Genomic DNA, 20,767 nt, shown 5'->3' with positions numbered 1-20,767 from the left:
ATGCTCCATTGAACCTCCCCTACAGTCAGGAACCTTGTGTTAAGTGGGTTCTCGATTGTGCGTGTTCTAAGGGTGTGTCCTTAGAAGCCCCCTTTCACCTTTCTTTTTTAAATTTTTAAAATAAATTTTATTAGGATTTTCCACACAACACCACGAAAAATATCGAAAAATAACAATACACAACACACAAAAACCATCATTCAAAAAACAAAACAAACAAAAAACAAATCCATACCTTACAAGTTAATAATATAAACAGTAAAAAAAAAAAACATTGACTTTCACCAATCCCACAGCACCTCCTTTATCTCTCATTGTGTCTTCCTGTTTTCCTTATCATCTCTATCCTAACATCTAGATATAAATCCCTCTTTCTTATCCTTTCACTTCACAAGGTTATTCCAGACTCAGACGGATTTCTGTCCTCGAACCTTGACTTTTAAGGTATTCATTTAGGCACTCTCATTCTTTTTTTACTTCACTTTTTGGTTTTTGTCTTATTATGTCTGTCAATTTGGCTATTTCTAAGTATTCTGAAAGCTTACATAACCACTCTCCCCTAGTGGGTAACTGATTCCCTTTCCAATACTTACCCACCAGGATTCTTGATGCAGGCGTTGCGTATAAGAAAAAAATAGTTTTGTCTTTTGGAATATCATCATTTAAAATTCCTTTCATGAAAGCTGCATGAAGGTCTGAAGCAAGGGTGACTCTCAGCCTATGCTGGGTTGACGTTCTAGAGAAAGTGCCTAAAACCAAAATTATGTATAGTCAAAGCACGCTGAGTTCAGTGGAAAGTGAGACTGCCAAAGGTTTATTTCCAGGACGTCCAACCCATTTTTATTTTTTTGCCAAGCAAATAAAGCTGAATGTGCACAAGTTTAATGCACATAAATTGCAAATCACCCATACAGTGTTTGTGCCTATGGAGCTTACTTCATTTAAAAAATTATAAAAAAGGAAACCCCTGTGCTTCATTTCTGGATAAAGTTCCTGCCACCTTCTGATTTGGAAGCCCTTTCCTTCCCCCCTTATCCCTGACCAGATGCAACAAAACATGTCTTTCCTGCACTGGTCTCTCCTGTAAACCTCCAACAGTTTGGCCAAAGGACTACTCCTCTGTTGTCTCCCGAGACAGATGGATGCCAATCTAGCCCTGATTGGGTATGATTCTAGGCTCATCCAAACTTCCATTTGCCCTCCAACTTTCCCCTGGGGAAAACCTGATCTTTAGCGCTAAATCGGACCAAACATCAGCTGGGTTTCCTTCGGATTGACATTTCTTCCGATTTTAATTTCGTGGCTGCAATCCCAGCCTTAATTTACTGGAGGCTTTTTTGTGCTCCAGAGATGAGGTTTGGTGTTGAACTTCGACGCAGGAGGCGAGGGCAGAGGGAGTCCCGGGAAGTCACCGGAGCCCTCCGTCTGCAAACACGTGGACTAGAGGGCCGCCCCCAGGAGGGAGTGGGGCTTTTGTTTTTTTGGCTGCAAATCCGCTTCATGCTCTGGAGCTGATCCATGGCAGAAATAGTGGAGTTCCGCGTCCCGGATGGAAACGGACGGACCCTGCTCATTTTGGGATTGGAGACAGACGCGTCAGAGGCAAGATCGCAGAATTGTAGAGGGGACCCCCGAGGGTCATCTAGTCCAACCCCCTGCAAGGCAGCAATAGTTTTCTATTTCCTTGGCTTTGCCCTGTGTTTGGGTGGGTTATTCAGGTATTCGGGTGGGGAACCTTCGGCGCCCGACACGCATGCATGCTTTCAGGGGCGAGAGAGGGTTTCTTTGCAGACCTCTTCAGACGTTCGGGGTTGCTCGCGAACGCGTGTCGGGACGCACTGTGTCCGCTTGCCCGGGGCTAAGAACTGCACTCGCTTTGGCTCTGCTTTAAAAAAAATGAAATGAAAAAATAGCGTTTATGCTGCGGGGGACCTGGCACACAAATTTATTGGAATCGTTTGGAAGCGGAACTGAATTTGAAAAGGCTCGCGCGAGGAGCTATCGCTCCTGTCCCGCCTCCGCTGGATCCGTGTACGGATGAACGTCGGGATGGGCAGCAGATGCGGGACTGGCTAACCTCCGCCTGGGCCGGAACTCTTCGAGCGGGGCTGGGGAGCCCGGGGGACCTTTCGCCGTTGGCGCACTGTTGTTGGACTACAACTCCCATCATCCCTGACTACCGGCTGTGCTGGCTGCGGCTGGCGGAAGTTGTAGTCCAATAAGATCAGGAGGCCAGCTGATTCCTTGTCCCTGATTGGAAGCAGCTTTTGAATCGGTCTTCGCGCTTTGGAGTAACGACCGGTTCCTGGTTTTGTAAAACGGATCAGAAACACCTTTGCTTATTCCAGCATTTTATAGATATTTATCCTAGGACGATATACGATGCAGTTTAGGAATCAAAACAATGATAAAATGCGCAATAAGCCAGTTAAAGGTTATGAACCATTAGCACAACACACAACTGAAATAAGCAATTAAAACAATAAAGTGAAAACAACTGCCCTCTTAATGCTGTTTCTCAGTACATAGCATTAAAAATGCCCCAAGGATTAAAAAATGGATTAGCCTGATACTTGATAAAAAGGGGGGTGCCTTAAAGAAGCATCTTCACAATAAAGTCTCAGCTGTTGGTGCTCTGAGAGGAGCTGCTGTGGAAAATCTTAGTGCCTGGGCAAGTTGATAGGGGTGAAAGTGGTCTTTAGGGTGCCCCATCCCAAGCTGTGAAAGACTATAAACATAGCTGTCAACTTTTCCCTTTTCTTGCGAGGATTCATATTTGGAATAAGAGAATTTCCCTTAAAAAGGGGGGAAAGTTGACAGCTATGACTATAAAGGTCAAAAGCAGCATCTTGAATTGGACAAAATATCACGAGGTTGAATGCTATCACCTGAGGACTGCACCGAGACAAAGGATTGTAGCATGTTATATGGGCACAGCCCCTATTATTTTCAATGGAGTTTGCTCAGGAGATGTTCTGGTAGGTTGTGCCCCATGGATCTACCTTTTACTCTGCCGTAGCACCCAGAATCTTATGCTGCAGAGACCTCATGCTATGCTATGCTATGCTATGCTATGCTATGCTATGCTATGCTATGCTATGCTATGCTAGTAGATTTTCTAGCTTTGCTTTTTCCAATGGAATTTTTTTCCCTTCCCTTCCAGCATGCTCTGTATTTAACCTTCTCCGCATTTGGGCCGCTCTATTCCGTGAAGGTTCACCAAAATGCTCCAGTCGCTGGGCCTGGCTATTATGCCCTTGTGAAGTTCTACTCTGTGAGAGATGCCAGCAAGGCACAATCTGCTTGTAACCAGCGGCCCCTGTTTCAGAAATCCCCTTTGAAGGTATATTACCATCGCAGAATCTTAAGACTGTGTCTATGTTACAGCTGTATTCTCTGCAGAATAGTCTGTGTGCGCTTATGAGTAAATTCTAATGCAATGAGGTAGTTTTCCCCTGGGGTTAGAAACAGGATGTAGAAGGTGCCATGACTGGAATTTCTGACATCTTTTTATTTTACCAAAAGCAGCCACAAAGCTTCTCCAACTGGCACATAACACTCTGGCCCTGTGCCCCCATCCCAATTCAAGTGGGGACTCACACAGCTGCTTTTTTGGTGGGGGTGTAAAATAAAAACATGTTGCACGTTTTAATCACAGAGGCTTCACATCATGTATAGTTTGACTGTAAATCAATAGCGCTCAGCACGGTTCAGCACCCCCCATCTCACACATTATACACATTATAGTAGATACAGTGATACCTCGGGTTACATACACTTCAGGTTACAGACTCCACTAACCCAGAAATAGTACCTCGGGTTAAGAACTTTGCTTCAGGATGAGAAGAGAAATCGTGCAGCGCGGCAGCAGCAGGAGGCCCCATTAGTTAAAGTGGTGCTTCAGGTTAAGTACGGACCGCTGGAACGAATTAAGTACTTAACCTGAGGTACCACTGTACTGTCCATTTTGGGTTCTTGCAGTTTCTCATCCCCCCATTGTTAAGTACAGTTCTCCACATTTTCTCATCAGTTTGCAAATTCAGTCTTTGTGAAAATTAGCATTGGTATTTTAGTGCGAACTCTCCTAATATACGCATTTTCTAAAAAATGTAAAGTAAAGGACCCCTGGATGGTTAAGTCCAGTCAAAGGCGACTATGGGGTTGCTTTCAGGCCAAGGGAGCCAGCGTTTGTCCACAGACAGCATGGCTAAACCACTTCTGGCACAACAGAACACCTTGATGGAAATCAGAGTGCACGGAAACGCCATTTACCTTCCCGCCACAGCGGTACCTATTTATCTACTTGCACTGGTGTGCTAGGTTGGCAGGAGCTGGGACAGAGCAATGGGAGCTCACCCCATTGCAGGGTTTTGAACTGCCAACCTTCTGATCGGCAAGCCCAAGAGGCTCAGTGGTTTAGACCACAGTGCCACCCACTGCTTGGTTCTCTTGCCAATCCCCTCCTCCCACACTTCCCTCATTACTGCCCTCCTAGGGTAACCCCTTAGACCAGCCTTTCTCAACCTTGGGTCCCCAGGTGTTTTTGGCCTACAACTCCCATCATCCCTGACCACTGGTCCTGTGCGCTAGGGATCATGGGAGTTGTAGGCCAAAAACATCTGGGGACTCAAGGTTGAAAACCACTGCCTTAGACCTTCCCCAATCCGTGTCATGCTGCTACAGATCCCAAGGCCAGGAAGCAGTTCTTTCCTCCTCCTGCGACTCTTCATACTGATGGGTGGGGTGGCAACAGCTTCTTAATGCAAAGAAAAGGCAAGATTGTAAAACCATTGTATTTTTTTTTTATCTATAAATATTTATTGGATTTTCACAAATTATAAAAGACACACAAAATACACAACACAAAAAATACACACACAAAAACAAACATGCATAATTTCAAATCCTTTTTTTCTTAAAACTTACTTCACCGACTTCCCCATACCTCCCCTTTCTGCATCCCAATTTTCAAATTGTTTCAGCAAATCCTCCCCCTTAATTTTATCTACTTTTTCCTCATTCTTTTCTTTTACATAATCTTTTGCTTCTGTAATCCCCTATTTTCTATAACCACAACATTTTAGCAGTCATTAATTTTGCAATATTTCTTAAGATAGATTTTAAATTTCCTCCAATCTTCTTTCGCTGTCTCTTTCCCCTGGTCCCGAATTCTGCCAGTCATTTCGGCCAGTCCCATATAGTCTATCACCTTCGTCTGCCATTCTTCCAGGGTGGGTAGATCTTGTGTCTTCCAATACTTTGCGATGAGTATTCTTGCAGCTGTTGTCACATACATAAAAAAAAGTTCTGTCTTTCCTTGGCACCAATTGGCCGACAATGCCCAGGAGAAAAGCCTCTGGTTTCTTAGAAGATTGTAAAACCATTGTAAGGCTTTGCTTTGTGTTAAAAAAAACCAAAGCGAATGGGAGAATGTTCTGAAATAATAACAACAACAACAATTATTATTATTATTTTATTTATACCCCACCCATCTGGCTGGGCTTCCCCAGCCACTCTGGGCGGCTTCCAAAAAAAATTTAAAATACTGTAATACATCAAACATTAAAAGCTTCCCTAAACAGGACTGCCTTCAGATGTCTTCTAAAAGTCTGGTAGTTGTTGTTCTCTTTGACATCTGGTGGGAGGGTGTTCCACAGGGCGGGTGCCACTACCGAGAAGGCCCTCTGCCTGGTTCCCTGTAACTTGGCTTCTTGCAGTAAGGGAACCGCCAGAAGGCCTCGGTGCTGGACCTCAGTGTCCGTTCAGAACGATGGGGGTGGAGACGCTCCCCCATGGCCAAGGCAATTTAGGGCTTTAAAGGTCAGCACCAACACTTTGAATTGTGCTCGGAAATGTACTGGGAGCCAATGTAGGTCTTTCAAGACCAGTGTTATGTGGTCTCGGCGGCCGCTCCCATTCACCAGTCTAGCTGCCGCTTTCTGGCTTAGTTGTAGTTTCCGGGTCACCTTCAAAGGTAGCCCCACGTAGTGCGCATTGCAGTAGTCCAATGGCTCTTGATGCAAATAGTTGAAATGCCATCGCTTCTTGTCTTCACCTGTGGAAGAAAAGATGATGGTGACTGTGGGTTGTTATCACCTGGGACGTCTTTTTCTTCCCCCACCCCTTCCATGCCCAGGTTTGCCTCTGTACCAGACAGCGGCCCTTTTCACAGCAAGGCTTGGGTCTGAGCAGCTACAGATGCCGGGAATTAGCCAATCACTTCCTTGGTTTCAACAGCTGGTCCAGTCGTATCATCACGGTAAGGATGGCCTGCTATTTGCACTTAGGTTTCTTGTTTTCACTCCCACTTTCTTATGAGATACTAAGTCTGCTAAGTGTCACAGCTTCCCTCTAAGGCAGGCTTCCTCAAACTCGGCCCTCCAGATGTTTTGAGACTACAGTTCCCATCATCCCTGACCACTGGTCCTCCTAGCTAGGAATCATGGGAGTTGTAGGCCCAAAACATCTGGAGGGCCGAGTTTGAGGAAGCCTGCTCTAAGGCAGTGGTGGCTAAACATGGCCCTCCAGCTGTTTTGGGACTACAACTTCCATCATCCCTAGCTAACAGGACCAGTGGTCAGGGATGATGGGGATTGTAGTCCCCAAACAGCTGGAGGGCCAAATTTGGCCACCACTGCTCTAAGGGTTGGGAGAAAACCCCAACAGTTACATTGGGGTTTGCTACCTATGTGTCAGGCGGCAGACGATGCAAGCCCCACGGCAGGCTGCCAGAAACGGATAAGACAAAGAAGAGTTCTTACCAACTGCTTTTTATTCAATATTCATAGAGAGAGGCTTGGAAATGCAGCCTTTTGGAATAATGGCATTGCCCCAAGTGAGTCTCCACTGTCTCCCTCTCTCATGTGTCATAGCTACGGGTGCTGCTATGTGCCCTCTGCCTTTGAGCTCTTTGCTCTCCTACTTTCAATGCTCGCCGGGTTCTGGGAGAGGGTGTGTGTGTCTGGGATGCTTTCTAAAGACACTGTGTCCGTCAGCTGTCACCCCTCTGGTGCTGCTGCTACTTCCTCCCCCTCCTCTCCCATTATTTCCCAGCTTTCCCCCTCATCTGCCTCTGAGCTGTGACCTCCCTCAATCACCTGTTGTACAGTGGTACCTCGGGTTAAGTACTTAATTCATTCTGGAGGTCCGTACTTAACCTGAAACTGTTCTTAACCTGAAAGACCACTTTAGCTAATGGGGCCTCCTGCTGCTGCCGCGCCGCCAGAGCACGATTTCTGTTCTCATCCTGAAGCAAAGTTCTTAACCTGAAGCACTATTTCTGGATTAGCGGAGTCTGTAACCTGAAGCGTATGTAACCTGAAGCGTATGTAACCCGAGGTACCACTGTAATTCCAAACTGTCTTCTTCTCTGGGAAGGTCAGGCTGGGGAGGTGGTCTCCACCATTCTTCTTCTGCCCAGTCCCTGACATCATGAGAGGCGGCGAACAAATATTATCTTATTTTTTTAAAATGGCTGTCCATTGTAAGCTTTATAGGACGTGCTCGAAGTGGGATGGGGTGGGTTGGCACTATTATTATTGTTGTTGTTGTTGTTGTTGTTGTTGTTGTTGTTGTTGCTGCATGTATTCATCACTCAAAATGGCTTACAATTGTAAAAAAAAGCATACAAGTACAAAAGGTTAAAACAACAAATTTTATTTACTAAAAATGTTCATCTTGCAATACAGTGGTACCTCGGGTTACATATGCTTCAGGTTACAGACTCCGCTAACCCAGAAATATTACCTCAGGTTAAGAATTTTGCTTCAGGATGAGAACTGAAATCGTGTTCCGGCGGCGTGGCAGCAGCAGGAAGCCCCATTAGCTAAAGTGGTGCTTCAGGTTAAGAACAGTTTCAGGTTAAGTGCAGACCTCCGGAATGAATCAAGTACTTAACCTGAGGTACCACTGTAATATAAAAAGGGACAAATCTTACCCAGCCCCACCAAAAAAAGATGAGGATCACAACAGGCTAGGGTATCATCATACCATATGATCCTAATTAAAAAGCAAAAGCCTGGCATTTTAAAGTTGAGAATGATGCTTCCATCCCAATTTTCAAGCAGACCAGTCCTCCCTCTCTTCTCTTCAGGGAGACATAAACAGTCTCGTCTCACCACCTCAAATTCTTCCACTTCAGGCATCGCTTTTAGTGGTCCACAAATCTCGGCTGCTCTTAGTAGCCAGCCATTTTTGATGTTGTCTCCAGTTGCTAATTGCTCCCATCTCCTGGGTCTTCTAGCATGTTCAGGGTGGAGTGCTGAGAGGTCAACCTCTCATTTTGCAGTGAGCTGGGAGAGATGTTCAGGTGCAGTGAAAATCTCTCTCGACTTGTGAAAGTCTCCAAAACTCAGTGTTAACTTGTGAGAACAACTCTCCCCTTCCTCTGGTCCCTAGAGGATGATGGGAGCCACCCTACCAATTACCTTCACTGCTTTTGACCGCCACCCCAAACCTTGGTCAAGAAGAGAGGGAGATACTGTGAAAAATAAGTACAGTCATACCTCGTGTTACTTTTGCTTCAGGTTACGTTCTTTCAGGTTACGTCCTGCGGCAACCCGGAATTACCAGAAAGGGTTACTTTTGGGTTTCGCCGCTCGCACATGCGCAGAAGCGTAAAAAGATGTCATGCGCAGAAGCGCCGAATCGCAACTCGCATGTGCGCAGACGCACCACTGCAGGTTGCGCTCTTTTCATGTTGCGAACAGGCCTCTGGAATGGATCCTGTTCGCAGCCAGAGGTACCACTGTGAAAGCATTATGTAAGAAGAAGACGATAAACTGGAACTCTGATTGTGCCAGAGGACTTGGAAGAGAAATAACTTATTTTGTGGTTGCCATAAAAATATTACTGGTTGCTGGTGGCAACCTGGCAAACTGCATTTTTTGAGTCCTGGCATGCAGAAAGATTCCCTGGAATTATGAAGGGACAGGGGAGCAACTTCTGGGGTAGCTAAAAGCAGCTGGACCTTTGCTAACACAGTTTCTGTTGGGAGCAGCTCCAGAACATATCTGGTTTTGAAGACGAGGAGAACGACGTGGAAGAAGTGAGGACATCGCCCAGGAGCAGGAATGCCAAATATCTGTGTATCCAAGAATTAACCTTCCCCCGATATGGGATCCGCACCAGAGGGATTGGTCTGGCTGAGCTTAATGTAGATCCCAGCCAAGGTAATATGGGGCAGGGTGGGAAGACAGAATGAAACAAGAAGTATAAAAGTGTTATTGTTATTAATTATGTGGTCAGTAGGAACGCTGATCAGGAGGCAGGTGGCACTGTGGGTTAAACCACAGAACCTAGGATTTGCCAATCGGCAGGTCGGCGGTTCGAATCCCCGCGACGGGGTGAGCTCCCGTTGCTCGGTCCCTGCTCCTGCCAACCTAGCAGTTTGAAAGCACACTCGTGCAAGTAGATAAATAGGTACTGCTCCAGCTGGAAGGTAAACGGCGTTTCCGTGCACTGCTCTGGTTTGCCAGAAGCGGCTCAGTCATGCTGGCCACATGACCCGGAAGCTGTACGCCGGCTCCCTCGGCCTATAAAGCGAAATGAGCGCCACAACCCCAGAGTCGGTCACGACTGGACCTAATGGTCAGGGGTCCCTTTACCTTTAAGAATATTGATCAGGAAGAGGGTTATTGCTTGAGCCTAAAGAACCAGGATCCTGGACAATAGGTTTGGCTGAAGATGGCGATTGACCCGTAGTCTCTTTGCTGCACTCTGCAGCACAAAAGACAGCAGTGGAGACAAGATTTCACTGGACTGCTTGGGTTGTTCAGATTTTTGGTTTGTAAAGTACGCAAGAAATCACAGGGCAAACCAAAAAATCACTGCAAAGGTACAGGATTTTGCAATTGTGGCAAAAATGACTTCTTTTTTAAGATCTCGAGAGAAAGAAGACAGAGACAAGATAACTTTTGGGCACAATGCCAGAAATTCATTGCTTATACTAAGATGTTTAGAACCAACAGAGACCTAAGAGTTTACAATGTATTAATATTTTGGGAAGTCAAATGATGGAAGAAATTGTGGACATTCCTTATTATGACAAATATCTAGTCAAATCTGGAAATGTGTAGTCACAGTTTTCTCCCTCCCCTCCTTTCTTTTTAGTAGGAACGTATAAAAAATATCCTTATACAGTGGTGCCTCGCAAGACGAAATTAATTCGTTCTGCGAGTTTTTTCGTCTTGTGAATTTTTCATCTTGCGAAGCACGGTTTCCCATAGGAATGCGTTGATGCCCTGGGTATTAACGGTTTTAAGAAAAAGGAAACAAACTTGCAAGACGTTTTCGTCTTGCGAAGCAAGCCCATAGGGAAATTTGTCTTGCGAAGCAACCCAAAAAACGAAAAACCCTTTCGTCTTGCGAGTCTTTCGTCTTGCGAGGCATTCGTCTTGCGAGGTACCACTGTATTTATATTATAACTAGAATGACCACCTGGAGTTTCATTGTGCGTTTTGTTATGATTAAAGATACTCCTTTGTAATATTACGGATTTAATTATTTTCTTTGGTATCACAGACATCTGGAAGAATATTAAAGTGTATTAGTGTTTCAGGTCCAACATTATAAGGACATTCAAACTGCTACGGCTTAAAGCATTGATTAGTTCAGAGGCTGACAGCAGCTGGCTGGCAGACAGATGTATCATGAAACAATCTGGTCTTCTGCTGGCTTCTGTCTTTCAGAGTTTCTCCTGGCCGCGAACAACATCCAGAAGCTTGCCGTGCATCGAGCCCTCTCAGATGCATTTCAGAAGATTCTCATTATAGTTCTAGGCAAGGCTCTTTATTTTTGTTTATTTTTTCATATGTACATTCTGTTTGCTCTTTCCTTGCGCACCCATTTGTCTCCCTAGAAATGGACTCCCTTGGGAGATTGTGGGCTCCTTCCTTGGAGGTTTATAAGCAGAGGTGGGGGGGGGGGCAATGGTCCACCCAATTTGGTGGAACGCTCTGTCTCAAGAGACTAGGGCCCTGCGGGACTTGACATCTTTCCGCAGGGCCTGCAAGACAGAGCTGTTCCACCAGGCCTTTGGCCAGGGCACAGCCTGACCCCCTCCTTTGGTAATCCTCACAGAGCTCTAGCCCAATGGTTGCCATTAATTTGATTTTGAATTGATTTTAGAACAAATTGATTTTAGAACGTTCTGTTACTTTTATTGTTGTTAGCCGCTCTGAACCCAGCTTCGGCTGGGGAGGGCAGGATATAAATAAATTATTATTATTATTATTATTATTATTATTATTATTATTATTATTATGTTTGATCTACCTGAGATTCCTGCATTGCAGTGGGTTGGGTTAAATGACCCCCAGAGCTCCTTCCTGCTCTACAATACGATGTCTCTATGAAATATCAAATCATACTTTTACCGTATTTTTCGTTCTATAGGATGCACTTTTTCCCCTCCAAAAATTAAGGGGAAATGTGTGTGCGTCCTGTAGAGCGAATGCAGGCTGCGCTGCTAAGCCCAAAGCTAGAATAGGGAGACGGAGCACTGCAGAGCGCTCCGTCTCACTGTTCTAGCTTGGGGATGGCTGCGCGCACAGCCTCACAAGGGCAGCGGGCGCTGCGCTCCAAAGGCTTCAGGGATCTTTGAGGCTGGTGGGGGGGGGAAAGCAGCGCTTCCCCCCACCGCCAGCCCCACAAGCTCGGGTGAATGTACCTTGAACGCACCTTGTTTTAGAGGGGGAGAACAAGAAAAAAAAATTTTTCCCTGTTCTCCCCCTCCTATGGTCCGGTGCGTCCTATGGAGCGAAAAATACGGTAATTCTGAAATCCTATGTTAATCCTACAGGAGGAATTCAGCATAGCACTAAGGAGACAAGTATTTCTGTCTGCCTGATGGAATGAGCTCCTCTCTCCAGTGTGTGGTTCTGGGGGTTCCACCACCACCCAGAGCCAATTTCAGGAAGACGAGGAGGGGAAGCTCTGTTGGGCTAACAGAAGTCCTCTCACAGGCTTCTGCTAGTGGGTCTGTCCAGTTCAGGCTTCCTCAACCTCAGCCCTCCAGATGTTTTGAGACTACAATTCCCATCATCCCTGTCCACTGGTCCTGCTAGCTAGGGATCATGGGAGTTGTAGGCCAAAAACATCTGGAGGGCTGAGGTTGAGGAAGCCTGGTCTAGTTGAATCTGGTCCTGTATAAAAAAAACCCCTAAATAAATGTCAAGTACATCAGGAAATAATACAGAAAGCTTTTTCCTTGTTTTATCTTGTTCACATTTGCTTGACTGTTTTCAGAGAATGGGAAGGTAGCTGTGGAGTACAGCTGTCCCCAGGAAGACCACGTTGACCTTTTAACAGAAGAGGAACTCAAAGGTCTCATCCAGGTAAGCTGGAACACTATCTAATGTACAGCGTCAGATTGCTTTGATCTGTTAAACTCAGTTTTTGGGCACCTTAGCTTCATAGGAGAGAGTGATGAGGGAAAATATGGCTTCTCTGTTGTTAGAAAGTTGAGAAAATCCACTGAGGATGAACTGCTTGTCAGGTTCGCTTAGGAACCCGGATGGCTGGCTTTGCAGAAGAGTAAACCACAGAGCCTAGGACTTGCCGATCAGAAGGTCGGCGGTTCGAATCCCCGTGACGGGGTGAGCTCCCATTGCTCGGCCTCTGCTCCTGCCAACCTAGCAGTTCCAAAGCACTTCAAAGTGCAAGTAGATAAATAGGTATTGCTCCGGCGGGAAGGTAAGCGGCGTTTCCGTGTGCTGCTCTGGTTCGCCAGAAGCGGCCTAGTCATGCCGGCCACATGACCTGGAAGCTGTACGCCGGCACCCTCAGCCAATAAAGCAAGATGAGCGCCGCAACCCCAGAGTCGTCCGCAACTGGACCTAATGGTCAGGGGTCCCTTTACCTTTTTATCCCCTATCATGCTCAGATTCACAGTGGTTTTCAACTGGGGAGAGCTCTTCTTGTCTAATCCATCAAAGCAATTTCTGTTTATTTTATTTTTTTAGGGATTCTGCAGCCCTGTCAGACCCTGTCAGACCGAGCTCCTTTTTAGTTGCATGTGGGGCAGGGTGAAAGCAGAATGAAAGCAAGGGAAAGGTGACTGGCGTATTTCAAAAACCAATTCCTGATTGCTCAGGCCCACATTCAAGCTTGCCCCCCCCCAAAAAAAATCACCCACTGTGGGGAGGGAAGGATCATGGGTGTACAGCAGCAGGCACAGATATTGAAAATACCGTTTCAGCAGCTTCAGCCTGCTTACCCAGCATACAGTGGTGCCTCGCAAGACGAAAAGAATCCGTTCTGTGATTCTCTTCGTCTAGCAGTTTTTTCCGTCTTGCGAAGCAAGCCCATTGAAGGATTAGCGGATTAGCGCTATTAGTGGCTTTTAGAGGCTTTTAGCGGCTTATCTGCTGATTGGATCAGCTGATAAGTGGCTTAGCGCTATTAGCGGCTTTTAGCTGCTTTTAGCGGCTTATCTGCTGATCGGATCAGCTGATAAGCGGCTTAGCGGCTTAGAAAAGGGGGGGGAGGAAAAAAACCAGCAGGAACTCGCAAGACATTGTCGTCTTGCGAAGCAAGCCCATAGGAGATTTGTTTTGCGAAGCACCTCCAAAACGGAAAACTCTTTCGTCTAGCGAGTTTTCCGTCTTGCGAGGCATTCGTCTTGCGGGGCACCACTGTACATTTAAAATACAGGAGTTCCTCCCAATTTTTTTTTTTAAAAAAGGGAAGAGTAATTCATTAAGGGTCCTAGCAAATGTAGCTGTATGAGGGGCGTACAGTTCTTGAGGGGAAATAATGTGCTTTCAATGTATGCTGTGTACACAGCCCCAGTCTGCGAAGTTTTAATGCATTTTTATTAAAGATTTTCTTGATTTACAAAGCTATTTGCAATGTCTCTCTCTCGTATTTTTTCTCTCATATAATTTATTTTATTTTATTTTTTACAAATCGGTTTCATTTGTTGAGACATTAGGAAGAATAGGGGGAAAGAGGTGGAGGGGAAGGAAGATGAGTGGGGTCGGGTGGCGATGTTTCCATTTTACTTAATATATGTGGGGTTTGGTGTCAGCGTTGCTTGTGCAAGTTCTCTGCTGTTCACTTGTGTTCCTTTGGTGGTGAGAGAGGTTGGGGTTGGCCTGGGGTGTGGCTGTTCATTGGTGGTTGGCTGTGGTGATCTTTGTTTTCATGTGTGAGTGGGGTGAGTGGGTGTTTTGGATCAGGTTAGCCATATTGATTTGTATGCTGTTGGTGGATTTTTGTCGTCGTCTTTTTGGGCTGTGTCAGTTTCAGTTTATTGGTTACCGTATTTTTTGCTCTAAAAGACTCACTTTTTCCCTCCTAAAAAGTAAGGGGAAATGTGTGTGCGTCCTATGGAGCGAATGCAGGCTGCGCAGCTATCCCAGAAGCCAGAACAGCAAGAGGGATTGCTGCTTTCACTGCGCAGCGATCCCTCTTGCTGTTCTGGCTTCTGAGATTCAGAATATTTTTTTTCTTGTTTTCCTCCTCCAAAAACATGGTGCGTCTTGTGGTCTGGTGCGTCTTATAGAGTGAAAAATACGGTGATTTTTCTAGTAAGGCTGTTTCCCATGCTATTTGGTACCACTGGTCTACTGTGAAACGTAAGTGATCCAGAGTGTGCAGAATAACAAACGCTTCCTTCTCTTCCCAGGTGACTGAATTATCACTCTCACAGTTAAGTCCTGTAGAGGAAGAGGAGATCTCTTGATTTTAGCATGCATTGAAAATAGCACCTGGTGCCCACAGAGTAATGCCTTTAAAGGAGGATATTTTACACCTGTTGAGTCCTTCTCTCTGCTTTGAAAGGGCAACTGCCGCATCTGCAGCTCGTGACATTATTGGAAGTCCCATTTTGTTGTTTGCCGTGGTTGCAGATGATGATTTCCATAAATTGACACCTGCCTATCAAACGATTGCCTATAATTGCCTATTTATTTTTAGCGAAGTGGGGTGATTCCCTCCTTACCAATTTAGTCTCTTTTTTTTCTAATAAATTGGTTCCTGAAAAAAATGATCTGTTATGTTTCTTTCATTCAAAGGTGAGTATTTGTCCTCAGTAGAGTGGTACCTTGGGTTACATTCGCTTTAGGTTACGTATGCTTCAGGCTACAGACTCCGCTAACCCAGAAATAGTGCTTCAGGTTAAGAACTTTGCTTCAGGGTGAGAACAGAAATCGTGCTCAGGCGGTGCAGCGGCAGCAGGAGGCCCCATTAGCTAAAGTGGTGCTTCAGGTTAAGAACAGTTTCAGGTTAAGTACAGACCTCTGGAACGAATTAAATACCGTATTTTTCGCTCTATAACACGCACCCGACCATAACACGCACATAGTTTTTAGAGGAGGAAAATCCGTAGGCATGCCACCCGTAGGCATTCCCTCCATAACACGCACAGACATTTCCCCTTACTTTCTAGGAGGAAAAAAGTGAGTGTTATGGTGCAAAAAATACGGTACTTAACCCGAGGTACCACTGTATAGCAAATACGAGCCTGGGATTAGGAATTGCCTGATAACTGTTGCCAGTCAGAGTAAGAACTACAGTGCTACATGGGCCAATGGTTGGACTCAGTGTAATGGAGTTTAACTTGCTCCTATATCCATCCATCCATCTTGGCTGTCTCTTAGCGCAGGGCCAGCTCATTTGGGCCAATCCTGCCACCGCCTACAATGAACCACTATTGGCAGGATTGGCAGCGATATCAGAAGATACGTTCTCTGATTATTATATATATTAATTCTCTTGCTAATTATACTGTTAAATATGAATTTTATATTTGACTTCCTTTAGTAATGTTTAAGATAAAACAAATTCTGGTTCACTTTGCTGCGTTAAATGTGCATTCTGTAGTGGACCTCCTTAGAAATGTTTTATTTTGAAATATTTACGATAATATTTTAGTCTTGTGTTGATTATGTTGCTTTGAATGTATACTTTACCCCCCACCCAAGAAAACGAGCCTTTTCCCCATACTAGCCCAGTTGTAAATGACATTGTGTAAACAGTTTTTTGTTTTGTTTTTAATGTAAATTCTTTGTGTTTCCCCTGGTTCTACTGTTCACTAAGTTCCAGTGAAATATTTCAGCGTTATACATGGATAAAGAGATTGGCCTATAGTCAAGAGCCGGGATTGGTTAACCAGCAAGGCCATCTAGCCAGATTCCTCAGTTTTAAGACATCACCACCCAATATCAAATCACCCTGTCATCCAGATCACTGTGTGTCATATTCGACATTTAGGGATATCACATCAAGCACCAAACATCTCAAGAACATGAAGGCATTGGCTATGAATTTGGACCTCCATTGTTGCCATGGCTATGAGAATTCTAGGATGCCGGGAGTAACGCAGAAACGATGTCACAACCGAGCGGAATGCTTGGAACTCGCACACAGAGGCTTACTGTGAAGGGGTCAAAGATCAGGGAATACACAGGCATGGGGTGGTGATGCGGTGGCCTCTTCCAAGAGCCTCGCCAGTGCAGCCTCCGTAATGGAGAGGCATGCGGCTGTGGTTGCTTGGTAACCGCATGGAGCCACCACCAGTGTTGGCCGCCATTTCCCAAATCATCCTTTGCTGGGGTCAGATGAGCAAGAGGGGAGCGGGGCCTGGAATCCGCTCTGTAGTATGGGCCGCGTTGCCTCCTCTAATGCCCATCTCTTCTTCTTCCTCGCGATACTGCTGGTGTCCTTGACGAGGGTGGACTTAGCCATAGAGCCTTGCCCAACCCCATGCCGTTGCACCTTGGAGATCCTCAACTGTAGCCGGATCAGCAGCCCTCCGGGACTCCACCGCGTGCCTCTCCCCAAGCCCTTTGGCCATGCTCACGTTTTTTTCTTCTTGTAGGTATTCGAGAACCCGAGAGACGATCACCCCGCTCCCAGAACTCTTGGAGGCCAAAACGCTTTTTTATTTAAAGGTCCCGGGCCCTAAAGAAGACAGACTGTCCTCCACCAGGGCCAGGGCTTTTTCAGTGATGGCTCCGACCTGGTGGAATACTCTGTCCCACGAGACCAGGGCCCTGCAGGACTTGATCTCCTTCCGCAGGGCCTGTAAGACAGAGCTATTCCGCCTGGCCTTCAATTTGAATTAGCCTGATCCTCAATTCCGTTTTCCCTTTCCTTTTCTATGAAGAAACCTTTCTGGGACCCCACATTTAAACTCTTCCCTGGTCTCCTTGCTGGCCCTAGTAGGACCAATTTGGCCACTTAGCCCTGGTGATCATTTGATTACTGATTGGGGTCCCCCCTCCCCCCCAAAAAATGACCCCTGAATTTTTGAATTTTATTGACATTGATGCTGCATTTATGTTGTATTTTATGCTGTTTTTAAGTCGCATTTTAATCAATGTTTTATATTTGCTGTTAGCTGCCCTGAGCCCGGTTTTGAAACTGGGAAGGGCGGGGTATAAATAGAATTTTTTTATTATTATTTAAGAATTAGGGGTGAGCGAGATGGGGGCAGGGGACTTCTGACTCCCAGGCAACTTGAGGGACGACTAGGTAGAGAGCTGGTTGTGTATCTGCCGAGACCTGTAGTATAGGTGTGACCTTCGGGAATCTCCATCCAAGTAAACAAAGGCAAACGACCAAAGGGGGCAGGCTGTCTGGGTTGGTTCACTGCAGGGCAGCTCAGAGACGAGCAGTAAAGTTGATTCTTTATTCAAGGAAACGGAATACAAACGAGAAACCTATGGGCATGGCTGGCCCCGTTAAAGCAGTTGCCAGAGCTGATAATCTGTGCCTCCCACATCCCCTTACATCGCCTCCTCGGCTGTTTTCCCTGCAGTCTTTAACTCTTACTGGAGAGGGACTCCCTGTGCTCTTTGTTCTGCTACATGGCCCTCCGTGCCCTCGGAGACAAGGGAGGAAGGGAGCTGAATACAGAGGGACCGTGTAGCTGCTGCAGCCTCTGTCCCCTCAGCTGCCTGTCCTGCATCTGCAGTGCCTTCTGCCTCTGGTTCCTCTCTCTCACTCAAGCCTGTTGCTTGTTCAGCATCCAACCATTTCCTTGCCCCCTTTCATCCTCTGACTTGTCTTCCAGTGTCCCACCCCCACTCCCCTGGCTCTGATCCTTCCTCCTCTGAGTCCTTCCCTAGGGGGCTCAAGGAAAAGAAGGTACATCAGCAAAGATGGAGTTTATCACATCACACCTTCCTCCTGCAGGGCTCATTCAATCACACATGCTGCCTAAGCAGGTTTCTAGGCCTAGGGCATCCCTGTTTGGACTCTGCCTGCCATGACAAGCAGTGTTCAAGACTGGGTTTCTCATGTTGGTTTTGGTAGGGCTGGCTTTCTACACAAAATGAGCGCATGCTCCAGGAACATCGAAGTATCTCCACCCTGCTTAAGGTGGTAGAAAACTACAGCCTGTCCTCTCTATAATTTGGGGAGTTCAGCACCACTGTGAATTGGCATGAAGAAGCACACCCAATACTTGCTTAGAATGGTTACTGTATTGTTTTTTCCTAGAAGGGCTCCTCTGCTTTTGAACTGGAGGGGAAATGTGACAGTGTAGTTCTCTGCCTCTCCTGCAGCTGCTGACGGTACAGATGTGCAGGGGGAAATGTGTCACGCCTCTCTCTCGGTTATTTGCAGTAGATTGGCAGGGATTATTCTCAGTTGTTTTAATAATTGCAACCGCAAAATGACACCCACCCATAGTTAGCCTGCTATTTCAAAAAAGGGGAAATATGGACACAAAAGTTGTTGAGCGTTTTTCTCTGGCAAAGTTGAGTTGTTGAGCTATTTATGAAGTTCACCACGATATGGGCTGCCATACTTCTGGATTTTCCTAGACACTTTGGCAATTTCTACCTCAGGGGTCTGCAACCCGTGGCTCCGGAGCCGCATGTGGCTCTTTTACACCTTTGCTGCGGCTCCGGGGCGGATACTAGCGAGGGGAGGAGGCGCATTGTGCGCCCCACACTCCCCACTGTGGCGGGCGCTGTACTGGCTGTGATGTCGCATGGGGGCGGTGCATGCGTCAGTCACACACCGTCCCGACGCCACCTTCCCGCCCGCTGTCAGATTGCGGCTCCGGAGATATATTTGTTTTAAATGTCGCAGTGGTTTTGCGGCTCCCAGTTTTTTCTCCCTTCAGAAATGGGTCCAAGTGGCTCTTTTTGTCTTAGAGGTTGCAGACCCCTGTTTTACCTGGACACTGTTTATGAGGGCTGTATATGGGCCATGTCCGGGAAATTCTGGACTTATGGCAACCGTAGGTAGCTAGGCATAGATTTGGGTGTGGAAGGACTGTGAGCTTCAGGTCTGGGTACTCTAAAAACACCCCCAACTAAATCAGTTGCTGAAAGGCACCATGTGCTTTTGAGTCTAGCTGAATGTCCTTTGTACCTAGCTCTGAAGTTTGCCTTCCCCTGCCATTCATGGAGGAGAGAGGTCACCCTAGGGAAAATATTCGGCAGGGCTGGGGAACCTTAAGGTCCAGCGGGCAAACTGGGGCTCCTCCTGGGCCGCACATCTCCCCGGGCCTGCTCTGCACCCCTTCTCCCCCTTGAGTACTTCCGCCTGGCTGGAGTGTGTACATGAACTGCCATAATGCCTGGACGAAATTGGAGGGTTGTGTAGAAATCTCTGACTTGTGTTGGCTGGAATGTAGCCTATAGTGAGAATTCATTCCTCTACTCAATTTGCCTCGGATCCAGCTCTGGCCCCCAGAAGGTCCCACTCGGGGGAATGTGGCCCTGGGTTTGAAAAATGAACCTCTGCTATGCACATTTTAACAGAAGAGTATGGATCTATTTGCACCAGCTCTTCCTAAGACCTTCTTTCCTAGAAGCCATCAACATAGAGGAGAAATTCTTCTGGGCATGGGTGGAGTTCATCTCCTCTTGGCCATTGCCCCCATAAATGTGGGACTTCCAGGTTCAGGAAACAGTGTTCTGTGGAGGCTTGGAACACTGTACGTCTGGAAATTTGACATTCAGGATGCCAGACAAACATGCTACACAAGAGATGCAGAGTTCATTTTCCCACACCAGGAGTATCCATTTAATTTTTGTTCCCCCATGTTTATTATTTTCCCCAGAGACTTCACTGATAATGCGATTTCTTCCATTGGGAAACAGGTGTGGAGGGCCTATCCTTGGGCTGAGTACTTGTGAGTATTATTTAGTGTCGTCAGTGAGTACCTACCCTGGCCTTGGTTTTGGCCAGTTTCAGTCATGGTGGTTTTTGGTTTTAAGCTATTGGAAGTTGACCGACGACTAAGGCCACATTCAAACTATACATTTAAAGAAGGTACCATGATTCCACTTTAAACAGTCATGGCTTCCCCCAAACAATTCTAGGAGCTGTCATTTGCTAGGGGTGCTGATCAGGGCCAGTCCAAGACATTTTGGCACCTGAGGCGAACCATAAAATGGTACCCTGCTTCCAGCCAGGGAAGAAGGGGTGAGTGAAAATCTACATCAGGAACGGGAGTGGGGGAATAAAGATCTACTTTGGGGTCTGCTGCCCCCGTGGATCCTGCTGCCTGGGGCAATCGCCTCACCTTGCCTCATGGGTGGGCCGGCCCTGGTGATGAGAATTGTTAGGAGATTCCTATTCCCCTCACCAAGCTGTTCTCCCTGTGGAGAGGGATTGAGATACAGTGGTACTTCGGGTTAAGTACAGTGGTACTTCGGGTTAAGTACTTCATTCGTTACGGAGGTCCGTTCTTAACCTGAAACTGTTCTTAACCTGAAGCACCACTTTAGCTAATGGGGCCTCCTGCTGCTGCCGCGCTGCTGCAGCATGATTTCTGTTCTCATCCTGAAGCAAAGTTCTTAAC

The 20,767-nt window shown here is 46.5% G+C and overlaps 2 protein-coding genes across 5 annotated transcripts in view; both read left to right on the top strand.

Annotated features, from left to right (window-relative positions):
• Positions 1 to 266: 266 nt before the first annotated feature.
• Positions 267 to 15,184, top strand: RDM1 (RAD52 motif containing 1). 3 transcript variants are annotated; one of them, XM_083470489.1, is made up of 7 exons: positions 267 to 1,602; positions 3,164 to 3,343; positions 6,137 to 6,259; positions 8,999 to 9,170; positions 10,689 to 10,778; positions 12,247 to 12,335; positions 14,630 to 15,182. In XM_083470489.1, exons 1-7 carry the CDS (start codon positions 1,519 to 1,521, stop codon positions 14,684 to 14,686), a joined length of 795 nt encoding a protein of 264 aa, XP_083326615.1. In that variant the 5' UTR covers positions 267 to 1,518; the 3' UTR covers positions 14,687 to 15,182. The 3 variants fall into 3 exon arrangements, with proteins under 3 accessions (XP_083326615.1, XP_083326614.1, XP_083326616.1); XM_083470488.1 differs by lacking the exon at positions 267 to 1,602 and adding an exon at positions 1,726 to 2,978 and having other exon boundaries at positions 14,630 to 15,184; XM_083470490.1 differs by lacking the exon at positions 267 to 1,602 and adding an exon at positions 1,726 to 2,434.
• Positions 15,185 to 15,818: 634 nt separating this feature from the next.
• The window catches only part of LOC310690931 (leucine-rich repeat-containing protein 37A-like), a 44,094-nt gene continuing 39,145 nt past the window's right edge, over positions 15,819 to 20,767 (top strand). Inside the window, exons 1-2 of one of the 2 annotated variants that reach the window (XM_083470439.1) lie at positions 15,819 to 16,818; positions 20,024 to 20,095. In XM_083470439.1, the coding sequence (XP_083326565.1) occupies positions 16,604 to 16,818; positions 20,024 to 20,095 (287 nt within the window). In that variant the 5' untranslated portion in view covers positions 15,819 to 16,603. The remainder of the gene's footprint in view (positions 16,819 to 20,023; positions 20,096 to 20,767) is intronic. The other variant, XM_083470440.1, reaches the window with a different exon arrangement.

Source organism: Podarcis liolepis, assembly GCF_965112155.1.
Source record: "Podarcis liolepis genome assembly, chromosome: 13".
Taxonomy (NCBI): Eukaryota; Metazoa; Chordata; class Lepidosauria; order Squamata; family Lacertidae; genus Podarcis; species Podarcis liolepis.
This window is presented reverse-complemented; position numbering and strand designations above follow the sequence as displayed.

Excerpts from the sequence above, each read along its gene's own strand:
- RDM1 (XM_083470488.1), top strand. The coding sequence starts at position 2,823 with ATGACTATAAAGGTCAAAAGCAGCATCTTGAATTGGACAAAATATCAC. Across the intron at positions 3,344-6,136 it reads TTCAGAAATCCCCTTTGAAG|GTTTGCCTCTGTACCAGACA; the intron begins GTATATTACCAT and ends TTCCATGCCCAG. Across the intron at positions 10,779-12,246 it reads GATTCTCATTATAGTTCTAG|AGAATGGGAAGGTAGCTGTG; the intron begins GCAAGGCTCTTT and ends GACTGTTTTCAG.